Here is a 16,337-nt window from a genome sequence, read left to right as displayed (position 1 = left end):
GGGGGGGGGTTAGGTATAGGACAGATGTTAGGGGTAGGTTCTTTACTCAGTGAGTCGTGAGTTCATGGAATGCCCTGCCAGTAGCAGTGGTGGACTCTCCCTCATTATGGGCATTTAAGCGGGCATTGGATAGGCATATGGAGGATAGTGGGCTAGTGTAGGTTAGGTGGGCTTGGATCGGCGCAACATCGAGGGCCGAAGGGCCTGAACTGCGCTGTATTCTTCTATGTTCTATGTTCTATTTAGAGAGGTAAAGCTTTATCAAGAACAGTAAGTATGATTTTCTGAAAGGGAGATCATGTCTGACCAACTTGATTAAAGCTTTCGAAGAGATGATGAGGTACATGGATGTGTGTGTAGCCTACTTGGACTGCAGTAAGACCTTTTGATAACGTCCTGTATGGGAGACTGATAGCAAAGGTCACAGCCCATGGAATCTAAGGCAAAGTGGCAGGAAACAGACGGTGATGGTTGAGAAGTGGTTTGCTGACTGGAAGTCTGTTTCCAGTGGTGCCCCACGCGGGTCAGTGTTAGGGCCCTTGCTGTTAGTGTATTTTTAATAAATGATTTCGACTGAATGTACAGGGATGATTATTTAGTTTGTAGGTCGGACCTAAATTGGGCGATAAATAGCAAGGATAGATTTAGATTGCAGGCAGGTATAGATGGGCTGGTCAGTGGCAAATAGAATTCATTCCGGACAAATGAAGTAACGTATTAGGGCATTAGATTCTATATTATAGTGGTGCTGGAAAAGCACAGCAGTTCAGGCAGCATCCGAGGAGCAGGAAAATCAACATTTCGGGCAAAAGCCCTTCTTCAGGAATAGAATTACCCAAGGGAAGGGAATACAAGATGAATGATGGGACCTGAGAACCACCAAGGATCAGAGGAACCTTGATGTGCATGGGCACCAGTCCTTTAAGGTATCAATACAGATGGGTAAAATGGTTAAGGCGGCGTAGGGGATTTTTTTAGTCGAGGCATGGAGTTTAAGAGCTGGAACTGTGTAATATGTTGGTTCGGCAACATCTGTAGCATTGTGTGCAGTTCTGTAATCTGCATTAGAGGAGGAATGTGATAGTACTGGGGAGGCTGCAGAGAAGACTTATCAGGTTGTAAAAACAGAAATTGCTGGAAAAATTCAGGTCTGGCAGCATCTGTGGAGAGAAAGCAGTTGTCATTTTGGGTGCAGTGACCTCCAGACCAGGTAAGGTTGCAGTATCCTTCCCTAAAGGATGTTAGCGAACCAAATGAGTTTTAATGACAATCCGTGGTGATCCTGTGGTTACAATTGGCCTAGCTTTTAATTCCACATTCTTATTATTTTTAGTTTTTGTCATTTGCTGTGTTGAGCCCGTGTCAAATTCATGTTCCCATAGCAATCTGGGATTCTGGATTATTGATTTTACTGATATTTCCACTACTCCACTACCATGCTCAAATTTCAGACTATTCAGTAGCATTGATATTTCCTCAGTTAGTGAAGCATTCTGTGCCTAATTGCTGGATAACAATCAGGCTCTTAAGCAGCAAGAGCTGGCACCTCCTCATCAAAGCAGCAAGTAAGAAATGTCGAGCAATGACTGTTTCAGACGAGGCAATTCATCCACCTCCCCATATCATTCAAAGATATTGCCATCTAACTTTGCATTATCAAATATGTTAGATTTCACTATTGAACATAAACTTAGCTATTTATGCTGCTGATCCAAGCTGCAAGAACAGAGCAGAGAGTGGGAATCCTGAAGCCATTAACTCACTTCCTGACTTCTCAAAGCCTGTGCCATCTACGAGACACCGTTGACAAGGTACAAGTCAGGAATATAATGGAATACGTCCCAGTTGTCTGGATGAGTGCAGCTCCAACAAAACTCATGAAACTTGATATGTCTAGGGCAAAGCAGCCCACTTGTCTACCACCTTCAACACTTGCTACCTCTCCTGCCTTGACTGTAGTGTTTACCATCTATAAACTTCACCATTGTCTTCTCAAAGGCAAATATAAATGAGTAGTAAATTCTGGCATTGCCTGTGATGCCTACATTCTGAAAAGGAATTACAAAAAAGACTGCCTTAATTTTCAGAGTATTCCATTATCACTGTTGGCTCAATTTCAAGATTGACCATATTGAATTCTGTAGTCTTATGTTCCAATCTTATGAAATTCACACACACTTCATATTTCCCTCTCTATAATTTAGCCTGTACCACAGCATCATGGTGATGAATCAGAATTGATATGCTTTTTGTTTGGTAGTGATTTGATTAATATCTCGAACATTCTGACAATGTGAAATAGGTGGCTGGCATTTATCAAAAGTCTTGCATCTGCTTGGCTATTTCTTTTTGATGGGGAGCAGGCTGTCCAATTCTATGCATCACCTTATGCAATGAGCCCTGAATACATAGGCTCAGCCAAACCATAAAGCCTGTTTTCAATTGGCAGACTGTCCCATCTGTAAACTCATGCAATGTTCCCCAATGTGAGCAAATTTAATCATAGAATCCCTACAGTGTAGAAACAGGCCATTTTGAGCAAGTCCACACTGACCCTCCGAAGAGTAATCCACCTGTTCACCTACCCTATTACTATAGATTTCCCCTGACTAATGCATCTAATCTACACATCCCTGAACATTGGGCAATTTAGCATGGCCAATTCACCTTACTGCACGTCTTTAGATTGTGGGAGGAATCTGGAGCACCCAGAGGAAACTCATGCAGACACGAGGAGAATGTACAAACTCCACAAATGCAGCCGCTGAGGCTGGAATCAAACCTGCGCCCCTGGTGTTATGAGGAAGCAGTGCTAACCACTGAGCCAATGTGCTGCCCCAGGCTTTAAAGGGAACAACCAATCCGTAGTAAGGCATTAACTAAAATGAAGCATTCCTGGAGATCTGAAACAGAAGCAGAAATTGCTGGCAAAACTCAGCACGTCTGGCAGCATCTGTGGGAAGAAAGCACAGTTGTGATGAAGAGTAACCAGACTTGAAAAGTTAACCCTTCTTTGTTCCCACAGGTATGCTGAGTTTTGCTGGCAATTTCTGTTTTTGTCTGAGTAGTGAAGCATGTTATTGCAAGATTGTTTTTAAGTCATAAAAGGGGAAAATAATGATTGCTATTGTTTTTAAGTGGAACTATCAACATAGCACCTGTTTTCAATAGGGAGTGAAAGTGGATCAGAGGGAAATATAGAATAAGTTGCTGGTGGACCTATTGCTATCTCACCATTCCTCTACTCACCCTCCCTCCCCACACTCCTCCTCTTTATCTGTAGCTCTCCCTACCCCCATATCTAGCCTTGAAGAACGGTTTACACCCAAAACATTGACTTCCCTGCCTGGCTTGCTGTGTTCTCCCAGCCTTCTGTTGTCTACTTTTGGATTCTAGCTTTTTTGACTCTATCCAATCATATTCAGACTGAGCATGATTATCTCTTCCTCTCAAGTGAATCAGAGATTGGCTGTGACCTTTTGTTCAGTTGACACGTGACCTCTAGGAATTTATATTGGTCTTAAAAAGTATATTATTAGACAGAAGTGTGCATTTATCTTTTTCAATGTATTAATCTCCACTGGTCACAATCGCAACAACTTAATGTTTGTGGTACCTTGTAATATATTAAAAGATTACTTTCAAAAGTTGCCTCTCGAAACATTGCAAATCAAGGTATGACAGTCATATAAGAGGATATTGGACTGGATGTTCAAAAGCTTAGTTAAAAATAAGATTTTAATGACAAAGACAGAAACTGCCACAAGTGGTAATATTTTGGGTCCCGGTCAAGAAGCATTAACTCTGATTTCTCTTCACAGACACTGCCAGACCTGTTGAGCTTTTCTAGCAATTCCTGATTTTGTTTCTGCTGTCCAGCATCCCCAGTTCATTCAGTTTTTATAAGATAGATAAGGAGTATCTTAATGGAGTGTAGAGGTGGTTGAGCTGTTGAACATTTTTCAGGCTAAGTTAGTTTGAACCTTGCATGATAAGGGAGTAAGAGGGTGAGGAGTTAAAGAAAATGGTGTTGAGAGCTACAGTCAGATTGACACGATCAGCAGGCTGAATTGCCTAATTCATTTACAGGCTGTTCTGCTATAACGCGTAGTTTGTTAATGTGAATTCACTGAAACGCAATTGATGAGTTGGGGGCACTGTTTCTAAAGTGCAAACTTTTAAAACATAAGTTGGCTGTAATGCGATTACATCGCTAACCGTTTAAGCGCTGCTTCTTAAATGTGATTTTTCTATAACGCGGAGTTGCACAAGAATGCAACCGTTGTGTTGCAAAAGAATTGTATTCAAGTGTGCATAGAGTTGTTTTGAAGACAACTCGTCTTCCGCCTAGGAGCCCTCCAACCACAAGGGATGAACTCAGATTTCACCAGTTTCCTCATTTCCCCTCCCCCCACCTTGTCTCAGTCAAATCCATCGAATTCAGCACCGCCTTCCTAACCTGTAATCATCTTCCTGACCTCTCCGCCCCCATCCCAGTCTGACCTATCACCCTCACCTTGACCTCTTTCCACCTATCACATTTCCGACGCCCCTCCCCCAAGTCCCTCCTCCCTACCTTTTATCTTAGCCTGCTGGACAAACTTTCCTCATGCCTGACCTGCTGCGCTTTTCCAGCAACACATTTTCAGCCCTTGTTTTGAAGACAGCAGAACATAGAGTTGTTAGCAAAGCAAGTCTTAAAGCAGGCAGGTTTTGTTGAAGTTGAGCAGTTCTGGTTTTTGTATATAATTGTTTCAATAGGATGCTAAACACCTAGGAGTCAAAAGGCACAACAGGATCATAGAATCAAACACCACAGAAGACGCCCTTCCACTTATCCCATAACCTTGAAAGTTATGATAGCTGAAGTGCTCATTCAAGTACATTTTCAAACATTGAGGTTTCACCCCTCAACTACCCTCCGAGGCAGTGATTCTAGATCACCATCACCTCCAAGGTGAAAAGGCTTTTCCTGAAATCCTCTCTAATCCCCTTGCCTTGCACTTTTAAAATTTATGTCCTCTTATTATTAAGTTTTTAACTCAGGGGAATCAGCTGTTTTCTATTCACCCTGTTCATAGCATTCCTAATCTTGTGCACCTCTGTCAGGCCCTCTTCAATCTTCACTGCTTCAGTGAAAACAACCTGACCCTATCCAGTGTCAAATGATTCCATTGATTGTCCTGCTTCTATTTCCATGTCTATGATCCTGTGGCCTCACCTGAGTTTATACAGCCTGTCTTCATTGCTGAAATGTTCCATTCCAGGAAAACGTGTGATGAATTTCCTTTGTCCCCTCTTCACTGCAATCACATTCTTCCTATCGTGTTGTGACCAGAATTTCTCTCAGTACTTCAGTTCTGACCTAACCACAGTTCTGTACAAGTCCAACATGATCTTCCTACTTTTATAATTGGGGCCAAACATCTGGCAATGATAACGGATATAGATGTTGTAAACTCATAAGAAGGAATATCAAGGTCTTTGAAAAGGCACAGATATTTATCAGGATAACCCCAAAATGTGGGATTTTGCTACAAGAGCAGGTTAGAGAAATGTGGATTGTTGTTATTGAAGTAAGGGAGTTAAGAGATTGATGCGACTGTATATAATTGTGCTGAGTTTCGACAAGGGCAACATGTTCGCATTAGCTGATAAAAGAGCTGATCACTGTGGATTTAGAAAGGTTATATCGATGAATTAGAAGCAGGAGTAATCCACTCAGTAATGTAATGGCTGACTTTATTATAATCTGAAATCTGCATTCCTGCCTACCTCTGCACCTTTCACACTCTTGCTTAACAAGATCCTATCCACCTCTAACATCAGAATTTTAAAGGACTCTGCTTCCACCACATTTTCAGCAATTGAATTATAAAGACTTGTGACCTTCTGAGAAAGAAGTTCTCCTCTTCTTTGCTTTAAGTGGGTGATTGCTGAATTTTAAACATTAATCTCCAGATCTCCCTTCTCCCATATGAAGAAACATCCTTACTACATTTAACTTCTCAAGACCTCTCCGAACCTTATGTTTCAATCAAATCATCTTTTAATCTTACGAATGCAAGTGAATATAAGGCTAGCATGTCCAAGATTATCTCATAAGACAGTCTCCCCACTTCCAAGTATTCGTCTAGTAAGTCTTCTCTGAACTATTTCCAACGCATTTACAACCTTTGGGAAATAAAATTATATTGTGCACACTACTCCAGTTATAGTTTCTCTAGTGTCTTGTATACTTGAAGCATAGTTTCCTTACATTTTGTGTTTGGTTTGCCTCTCAATAATTGTTGGCATTCTATTGATGTTTCTAATTACTTTGCCTGCACAATTCACCTTATGCATTTTCTGCATGAGTACATCCTGACCTGTGTCTCCAAGCTCTGCACACTCTCACCATTTAATTAACACAATTTCCAGCAATTTACCCCGTACGACTTCTTTGTTTTTCACATTTTTTTGGAGTTCATCTGTCCTTTCCAGTTCCTGATTTATGGGTGCTTCTGGGATGTTACTTGCGTCCTCTAAAGTGAAGACTGATGCAAAATGCTTGTTTAATTCATCTTCCATTTCTTCTTTTTGATATTGATAACTTGCTGTAGAAGCAGCAGTTTTAAATATTTATAAAAGCTTTTGCTGCCATCTTCATTTTGGCTGGCTTTGTGAAATTCACTAATTTTCCTTCTCTATCAATTTTTTGTTTATTCTTTGCCTTCTGTATTCCATCCAATCTTCTGACCTGATACCTGGCTTTGCATAATATCTTTCTCTTTAATTTTACACTACCTAATGTCACATTTCTAATTAACCGCAGGTGGAGAGTCTATCTGTTGGAGTTTTTATTGCAAGTTAGAGTATATCCAGTGTGTACTTTGAAATATCTCCTTAAGTGCCTACTGTTGTATCTCTATTGACCTTTAACCCAATTTGCCAATTCACTTTAGCTTGCCCTACTTTCATAATTTATCTTGGTAAGTGACCATTGTTAAATTTTGTGAAAAAACTGACACCCATCTCTACCTCAAACTGAATGTAGAATTTAATCATTATGATCACAACTAGTCAGGGGCATCTATACTATGCAATCTTTAGTCCTATTTCATGGCAGAATATCAGGTATAGTGAAGCTTGCTTTCTGGCTGCAGAGCATGCTGTTTTAAGTTTGACGATGGTGCCACTTTAACAAGGTTATTTTGTCCTTGGGATTTTTTTTTGAGAGGTTGCAAAGACTGAGGTGCTGAGGGGTCGAGAAAGTAAAACAAAAAGGGTTTGTCAGAAAGGCATTGCAATAATCATGGCGATATTAATCTACATAGAAGGTGGAAAAGTAAGGTGGGTAAAGATAGAAGAGCTGAGAAGTTCATAAAATGTTTCAGGATGGCTTCTGATGTTATGGACCAGGCCAGACTCCCCTAAAAATATTTTCATAGATCATAGAATCCCTACAGTGTGGAAATGGGCCATTTGGCCCAAAAAGTCCACATTCACCTCCCTATTACTCGACATTTCCCTTGACAAATGCACCTGATCAACTCATCCCTGAACACTACGGGCAACTTAGCACGGCCTATTCACCTAACCTGCACATCTTTGGACTCTGGGAGGAAACTTCAACACCATGAGGACACCAACAAAAAAAATCTCAGGCTCTATTTAAGTTGTCAATTAAGGTCAATCTTATAGCATAACATCAGAAGTCACACAGCACCAGGGTATAGTCTAACAGGTTTATTTAAAGTCACACGCTTTCATAGCACTGCTCCCTTGTCAGATGAAGTGACTTCACATGTATATTGATTAGTGAAGGTAGATTTGTGATAGATGGTGGTAGAAAACTCATGGCTAATATCTCAACTGGGACAGTGTGGAAGGGATCACGTTTGTGTTGCATTTCAACCATGAATTTTAACACTGGTTCATTCCTCAAAGAATATTCTGACCAGTCAGTCAACCTTCCTTGTTCAAAATTGAAACAAAGTCTTCCTGTTAATGTGAATCAGCATTAATAGGTACCTTCTCCTTGACAATTGCCTCTACTAATCCGAGTGCAGTTGCCAATCTATCAGCATTCCCCTCTCATACACAACTAATGTTGAATTTGCCAGTGAATTGTTATGTTTGTGAATTTTCCTGATGAGATGAAAAACTTCCACAATATGTATTGTTTTCAGTAATTCTCAAGTTCTGTGCTCCCAAATAAGTATTATCTACTTTTGTGTTATACGAATGCAAATTATCAACTTGGAAAACTTACTTGAAATGGATGTGTGTAGAACCGCTGGAAACAAGCTATAAATTATTGAGAGCAGTTAACTTGTAAAATATCTCAAAGCGCTTGAAATTACCAAAACAGCATTTAGCACTCCTCCATGTAAGGAGGTATGAGGACAGAAAGCTTGGCATATCAGAAATGTTTTAGAGTAATCTTGTGAGACAAACTGAGAACCAAGATGACAGTTGGAATTCAATAGCTTTCATCCTTGCCAACTGAAGATACAGCCACTAGTGGAGTACAGGTTGTTCTGATTAGATTACATTACAGTGTGGAAACAGGCCCTTCGGCCCAACAAGTCCACACCGACCCACCGAAGCGCAACCCACCCATACCCCTACATGGCCAATTCACCTGACCTGCACATCTTTGGACTGTGGGAGGAAACCGGAGCACCCGGAGGAAACCCACGCAGACACGGGGAGAACGTGCAAACTCCACAGTCAGTTGCCTGAGGCGGGAATTGAACCCGGGTCTCAGGCACTGTGAGGCAGCAGTGCTAACCACTGTGCCACCGTGCCGCCCACATTTGATGTAATGTACATTTTCTTAATGTGAGGTGGGGCACTGTTTCTAAAGCACAAACTTTTAAAGCGTGTATTTGGTTATAATTTAATTCCGATCCGATCAGTTTAAATGGTGCTGCTAGTATGCAACTTTCTTATAACATGAGATTACGTGAGAATGGAACTACTGCATTATAGCAGATATGGCTGCAATTAAAATTAAAATCCAGATACACAAAAGGCCAAAATAGGAGGAGAGCAGGTACCTTGGATAGATGTTAGGCTGGAAGGAGAACACTGGTTTACGGGGCCAGGCCAACGAGGGATTACAGATCAGGAGTAGAATTTTAAAATTCTAAGTGTTGCTTAACCAGAAACAATTGTAATTCATTCAGCACAAGTTTGAATGTACAGGTTAATGGAGAAGAACAGGGAGAATGGTACAAGAGGATTTGTTCATTCGTAGGGCCATTGCTGACACAATGGGCTGCATGCACTCAGTTCTGAGATTCTCGGAGGAGGAAGCAACTAGGAGCGTGTTCTAATAGTCAGCCCACAGGTAACATACCGTGGATAAGGCTTTCATCAGATGGCCTGAGACTTAATCAGGCATTGGGATATGATAATTGGGATGGAGGGAATAGGATTTGTGGTGGAGACGGAGACAGTAGCATAAATTCTCCCATATTGGAGGAAATTTCTACGGTAAAATGGAGTTTTTTTTTGTTTCACCATCCATTAGTGATATCCTTTTAAGGTTTGGGATGGTGCTGCAATGATTTTTACTTTAGCAATTTCTTACCTGTATTATAGGTAGACATTCCCTGGCTACTTGGACAGCATTTTGTGGTACATTCAGAGGCTTTGGCCATGAAGGATTCGTACAATGAAATTGCACTCTTTCAAGAAATAGATGGTTGCTTCAAAGCTATCTATGCATACATTTCCAGGTAAAATAGGTTTTTTCTGCTGAAATTGTAATGGGTTTTCAGTTGTTTGTGGACAGAAACCTGTTTCGCAAACCTTCAGTGTGGAAATTTTCTAGAGTTACTAGCTAAATCCAATGAACTGCAGAAGTTTGAAAACTAATTTAGAAAATGCAAGAAGTCACTCCACAAGTGTGAAAGTGAAAGATTTCCAGAAGACCACCAACTGCTCTCTGTGTGAGAAACCAGTGGTAGTGAGTTTCACTCAAGAGTCCCCATGCCTTTTGGCAAGAGGCAAGGTTGAGAAGGGAGCGCCTTTGTTGGTGACCTCAGCTGGTATGAGAATTGGGCCTGCACCATTAGTGCCACTCTGCATTGCTAACCAACCCCCATTGTAGCGTATAAACCAGCTCTGTTTTCTGGTGAGAGCTGTGCTTGCAGAACTTGGAACTTCAGCTGATCTCTTCTCTCCACAGATGCTCCCTGAACTGTGAATGGGCCAGGTAACGTTCTGGCTGCTTCAAGCAGGGCTTGTGTCCAAAGTATTAGTCTAACATTGCACAGAGACTTTGCTGTGTTTCTACATTTTTCTCTCTCAGATTAGCAGTAAGTTCTTTAACTTTGCCCTGCATTATATCTAGGACTTTCATAATCCATAAAATTTAATTGAACTTTAGTGTTTATGACTCCATTTTAGAGAGTCTGTTTCCTACAGTTTTCCATTTTTAATGCTATGTGTACACTGCAGTCAAGTTTCCTCTTGACTGTTCAATACTGTTGTGTTCTGCAACATAGCCCCTTCTGTTTCCAACATCTGCAAACTTTTAGGCATTTGTTTTTTTTAATGACTACTTATTTTGCAGAGTTATCCTGGATTACGTTGAGATTAATATGACTCCTTTCAGTTGTCTTGACCACTATCTTTGAATAATTAGAATTATATCCTCTCTGAGGAGTATTAGAATCCTAAAATGGATCCCCTTTCTTCAGTCCAGTTTCTGTACCATAGCATTCTGGTGTATTATTAAAATTATTTGCTAAGACCAAATATTGATGATTTATGTTGAGGATGATTTTTGAAATCAATCAGCAAGTTGGAGTTTGGTTATCCAATATTTGGATGTTAGAAGCTGGTTATGTTGGAAGGTGGATGAAAAGTTAACTATTTCATGTAATTTTTTTTTATTTTGTAAAAGATCCACTGTTAAACACAGCGGTTTGGAAGAGGTTCTTCATGTCCTGGAGACAAATGCCATCAAACTGGCAAAGGCTTGCCACCTCAAATGGATAAATCGAGGCAGGGCAATCCAAGCAATTTGCAAATCGTACCAAACTCTCATCATATACTTTTCTGACATGAGTTACAGTGACCATGATATCACAGCAGAAAGCATCCTCCTCAAACTTCAACAGCCTCGGTATTACATTCTTCATTTTTAACATGTATTTGAATTTGAAAGTGTTTTTTAAAGTTGGTTGTTATGAGCTTTGTAATTTTACTACTTGCAGACTGCAACAAGTTTAGTTTATTGCCATCATTAGTGAAGGTTACTTTATGAACAGATAACAACTTAGTTTTTAGTGCTGCTGGGGAATAATTATTGGCCAGAATACTAAAGCAAAGACACTTGGTTGTTTTCCCATCTGAAGTCTTTTTTGTCCCACTAACCTGAGAGGGCAATGTGATGTAACACCTCATCTAAAAGGTGGCACCTCTGATCCTGCAGCACTTCCTGTGGTCTCGGCTGGCCTTTTAATTTAGATTTTGTGCTGAAGTTTCCGTGTGGGACTTGAACCAGCAACCTACTGATTTAACAGGCTGAAGTGGTACTAGCTGAGCCATTGCTAAAGCTGTCAATTACACTGCAAGTTTGCAACTAAGATGACCAGATCCTCTGTTTGTGAAATGTCTCTCTTTCTCTCTTTATGTTTACAGCATTCTACTTGCCATTTTCTTCTTGAGAGATCTCCTCCACCACTTGGACAATCTGTCACTATTTTTTCAAGAAAGATTTGTGAATCCAGTCAGAGTACCTGAAAGGGTTCAAGCTACAATCAATCTCCTTGAGTGCAAGTACCTTGGAAACAACATACTGTGGGAGAGCAGCTTTCTATTGGGAATACAGCTACTGGAAAGTGGTGCTCTTTCTCGGCCACCCATGACCAGGAAACCACATGGACCTATACTTCATAAGACAGCAGCTAAAGCTACTGATGAGATAGCTCTCTCTGTTAAAACTCTGGTTAGTATATTTTAAAAATAATGCCACTACCAAGAAAAGATAGAAGCAGGAGTATAGTGTATTGACTTTCAAGCTTACTTTTGTCATTCATTGTAACCTCACAACTCCACTTTCCAGCCCACTCCTAGCTGCTTCTATTCCCTGGGACTGCAAAATGTCTCTCTTGCCTCAGCCTTTAATATACTCACTGTTAAGCATCTACACCACTCTGGTATAGAAAAGTCCAGAGATTCTCAGCTGTTCTCAGTACTGAGACAGGCCCCTGGGTTAGTTATAGTTCAGTAAAAACTGATCATTAGCAAAAATGGGTTAATGGAGTTGATGTTTTACTGTAGAACAGCTCTTTAACTTGTCTTGATTATTGCTTGTTTTGTTTTTATTAGGTGAAGAATATTGTTGACAGTCTGAAGGAGAGGTTCCCTGATAATGCAATCATCAGAGCTTTTCGTATCCTAGATCCAGATAGGATTCCTTCTGATCCAGAGAAACTGGCTCAATATGGCAATAGTGAAGCAGCAGCTCTCCAGAGTCATTTTTCAGACCTACTTTCGAACGATGGAAAAGATCTGGTTGCAGAGTGGGATCAGATGAAATACTTAATTGCATCCAGAAAAGGAGAGAGTTTGGATGAAGTAAGCAAAGTTTTAGAATATCTTTACATTATGTAGATTAAGTACTTGTATTAATTCTAGTGTAATGTAGTATTAATGTTATGTTTATTGCATGCAAAGTATGAAAAGAGAGGAAAATTATATTCTAGACCTGCTACTGAGAAATTCTGATCTAGAGTTTTGTAATATTTGATATCTTTATAGAAATGTGGCTTTGTATGATAAAGAACAAGTCCATTTACAGCTCCCACGTGAAAAATATTGTCAATTCTTCACAAGATATTTGAATAACTAGAGAAAGAGTGAACTTTTTTCATTATCTTCCCTGTCCCAATCCTTGTTTCTTTTTCCCTCCACCCCCCTCGCCCCCAAGGTTTGCATTGATTTGGCCCATTCTGATATGTGGAGAAAAGAATATCCGAACTTCTCAATACTATCCGAAGTTTGTGTAGTGATGTCTGCATCGACTGCTGAACCTGATACAGGGTTTACGTCTGTGAACTTGATAAAAAACAAATACAGGTAACAGTCGGGTTGCAATTGACTGGCAGTTATTCTGTATGTGGTTTATTAGTATTTGAAAATTTTAAATTTTATTTCTTGGTTTCTCCTGAAGGAATCGGCTTACGTCAGACCAACTGGATCAGTTGCTCAGGCTTTGCCTGGAAAAACCTGAAGACAGGCAGGATTATTTAGATGCAGCCTATGCTGCATGGCTACAAGCTGAACAATGGAGGCTTCTTCTCAAAGAATGGAGAAGAGGGGAAGAATCCAAAACTGAATCTGATTCAACTGAATCGGATGCAGATCCTTTGTCTGACTCAGAGTGAAAATGAGTGCTGCTGACCAGTGTCCTTGGACATGCATGACAGAAAGGGAAAAATCCGATTTCTTTGTTAACTCGTGATTCTCTGTTGGTGCTATGTTGTTTGTAATTGTATTACAAAGAAATGTACATTTGCCTTACATTACATTACATTTGCCTTACATTACATTACATTGCCTAAAATAAAAGGCATCTCCCAGTATTCTGTATACTGTTCCTTTATTCCCGATTGATAGTCCAACACAACATGCTTCCATGTCATGGCATGTCAACCATACAATAAGGAATTAATAAAATGGGATTTTTATACGTTAGTTTAAATACAGCTGGGTTATCATAACTCTGGCATTTGGTACCTTTTTAATAAAAAAAAAACCCTTGACACTCACTAGCTTTCTGAGATGCTTAAACAGTCATTGACTGTAAAATGACTGGATGTGATAAGTTCAAGGTGTATTTCAGCTGCCGTGGTATGCAGGATTGGTGCAGTGAGGCTTGAACACAGATTAGGTATGAAGTGGCAGCCTATAGAATTGTGATCTAAATCTCCTTGGAAAGCTAATGTGTCTAATAGTACACTAAAGTATTTGGGGATTCAAAGTCAAGATCGGTTTTTGTACTTCATACTTTCTAAAAGTATGATACAAAGTGTTGGGAATGTTTGTGCAAAGAGTGAAACTTCATATTGGATTATTCAATTTGAGTGATGCTTTAAAATGTAGCAGTTAATATGATTTTCAAAATATCAAAAGCTTGTATTTAATTTTATTTTTTGATGAGGCAGCTGTACACTACTTCAGGGAGTTTCAGAGCTCTGCTTCCTGTATATAATGCAGAAAGGGGAAGCTCTGGCTTTTATCTGAGCAGTCAATGCCATTGGCATCGGCAACTTTTTTTTAGAAACAAATACTTTTTACAAAAGGTTTCACTTTTATGAATGTTCAGATGTCTTGTGTGCATAGATCAGTATAAAAAAACCCTCTGTACTTTTATTATTTGTAGTACAGTACAGGTTATGTATCTCAAAGAAGCTTACAGGAAACAAACCTCCCTAGACAGGGTCTATGTCAAACCTTTAAATAAAGCTAGAGCTGTAATTTATTTGTATTGACAGGTCAGTGGGGCTCATTTCCTATCCTGCCCTTCCGTGATTTAATCTGTTTGTATCCTGTGCAGTAAAAGACTCCTTTATTTATCATTTATCCATTTCGCTTTCTCATTAGTTCCAGTCTTTTGATCCAGGCTACTCTGCTACTTTTGGAGAACTCAAGAATTTTGAGTGCAAATAATTGCTAATCATTCGTCACCCCTTTTCACTTTGCCTCTGCTGATCTTCCTAATATTACAGCTTGATGACCATTGTGTACTTGTGTGGAGTTGGTTATTTATGCGATCTCTAATAGTAGCCCAGGAACTGGGGAAAAAGGAACTGTGAATAGCTTAAGTTCCATGCACTGCTTCATGTGAAGCAGGTCTCATTGAGTCTTCCTGCAAAGGAGATCCATTAGGAAGAGTCTGTTTTTGAAGATAAAGTGAAGAGGGTTGTGTGATTCTTCCAACCTCTGTTGGATGTACAATGTATCATACAAGCTCCACTTGGATTATAAAGTGCATGCTGTCAAATTGTAATCTCAGATGGTATAACCTTCTGTGCAAACTGTTTAGTTATTTTCCCAAATCAGCACACTTCTGAGCATCTTCACTTTACTCCAATGATGAAGTCAGAACAGGGTTTTTGATTGTAGTCCACGTCTGTGTGATTATGTTTTTATTGACTCTTCTTTTTCCATACACTGTTTTTAATTACTTGATCTCTTTTGTAATTGGGCACCTTATTTAGTGTTGCACTTTTACTTGTGAAATGATTGGACTGATACTTGTTCTTGGATATCCTCATCCCATTTTATTTTGCTTTCCTTATGTCTATTCCTAAAGTACTGCTTTGGCTTGCTTAATATAAACTGGTATAGCACATTGGGTTTGGTAGTAAATGTGTCCATTATTTTCTGATGCTGCTTACTTAAGTAAATTCTAGTTGTGAAAATCTTCAGTTTATGACCTATGTTCAGTGTCACTTTAAAAATTATGCAGATAGTCACTATAACACTAGGTTGCCAAAAATTTACTGTAGCAAGATTTCTATAGACTGCATGATCCATTTGTAGTATTTTTGCCACAGACCATTCATTCGATCATTGTGCATTTAATACTAATCTGAACATTGCACATTTACACTTAAGTGACAAAAGAACTTTATTCAAGAAGGTGCTAATGTGGTTTTCATTGAATTACTAACGTGTTGTTGTTTAGGTGAAAATTGGAAATGGATTGACAGTATACAGTGTGCTGAGCACTGAAAATGGATATAATTGAGGAAATATTATGCTTGGAGCAGGGTGATGCATTTTAAAATTATGCTTGGGATTGGTATTCTGTTTATTTGGGAGATGGAAAGTGATGTAATGCGTTTAGAATTGTGCTTGGATCAAAATTACACTTGGACCAGGTATGTGGCTGTGCTTCACTGGAATTGATTGTATTGCGTTTTTGTACTGTATACAGGCTGCTGTTGGTCTAAAGATAATAAAGATGTTAAGTTTGTTAAAGGAAATCCTTTTGGATGTGATGAATTCAAGCTGCACACACATGCTTTTTTTAAATGACTCCCTAACTCTCGATCCTGGCTGATGGAGAACCAAGCCTGATGCACTGTCAGTGATCTGATAAATTTCATTTTTGTGCCTTGTGTTTAAACAGTTCATCTGGTTAGGCCATTAAGGCAATTGAGTGAATACTGCAGTCTAGGTAATGCAAGTATAATGGACTGAATGGCCACTTTTTGTGTCGTCATAATCCTGTTCTATCTAGTCGTCATAATCGTCTACCTCCTGTTTCTCAGCCATGAAACTCTAATTGGTTTCTCTCAACCTTTTATTTTTCATCTGGAGAAGAA

The 16,337-nt window shown here is 39.6% G+C and overlaps 1 protein-coding gene and 1 long non-coding RNA gene across 2 annotated transcripts in view; one reads left to right on the top strand and one right to left on the bottom strand.

Moving 5' to 3' along the window:
- LOC122559110 overlaps positions 1-15,995 on the top strand; it is a 52,015-nt gene extending 36,020 nt beyond the window's left edge. The window contains exons 7-12 of the mRNA XM_043708419.1: positions 9,592-9,728; positions 10,901-11,122; positions 11,641-11,947; positions 12,331-12,579; positions 12,932-13,080; positions 13,175-15,995. Coding sequence (XP_043564354.1) covers positions 9,592-9,728; positions 10,901-11,122; positions 11,641-11,947; positions 12,331-12,579; positions 12,932-13,080; positions 13,175-13,388 — 1,278 coding nt within the window. The 3' untranslated portion in view covers positions 13,389-15,995. The remainder of the gene's footprint in view (positions 1-9,591; positions 9,729-10,900; positions 11,123-11,640; positions 11,948-12,330; positions 12,580-12,931; positions 13,081-13,174) is intronic.
- Positions 2,541-7,607, bottom strand: LOC122559111. The gene is made up of 3 exons (XR_006314346.1): positions 7,483-7,607; positions 3,265-3,266; positions 2,541-2,573 (listed from the first exon to the last, which is right to left on the bottom strand). It is a non-coding gene; the product is annotated as an uncharacterized LOC122559111 (long non-coding RNA).
- Positions 15,996-16,337: the final 342 nt, after the last annotated feature.

Source organism: Chiloscyllium plagiosum, chromosome 18 (assembly GCF_004010195.1).
Source record: "Chiloscyllium plagiosum isolate BGI_BamShark_2017 chromosome 18, ASM401019v2, whole genome shotgun sequence".
NCBI lineage: Eukaryota > Metazoa > Chordata > Chondrichthyes > Orectolobiformes > Hemiscylliidae > Chiloscyllium > Chiloscyllium plagiosum.
Note: the sequence above shows the minus strand (reverse complement) of the source record. Positions and strands in the feature narration are given on the sequence as shown.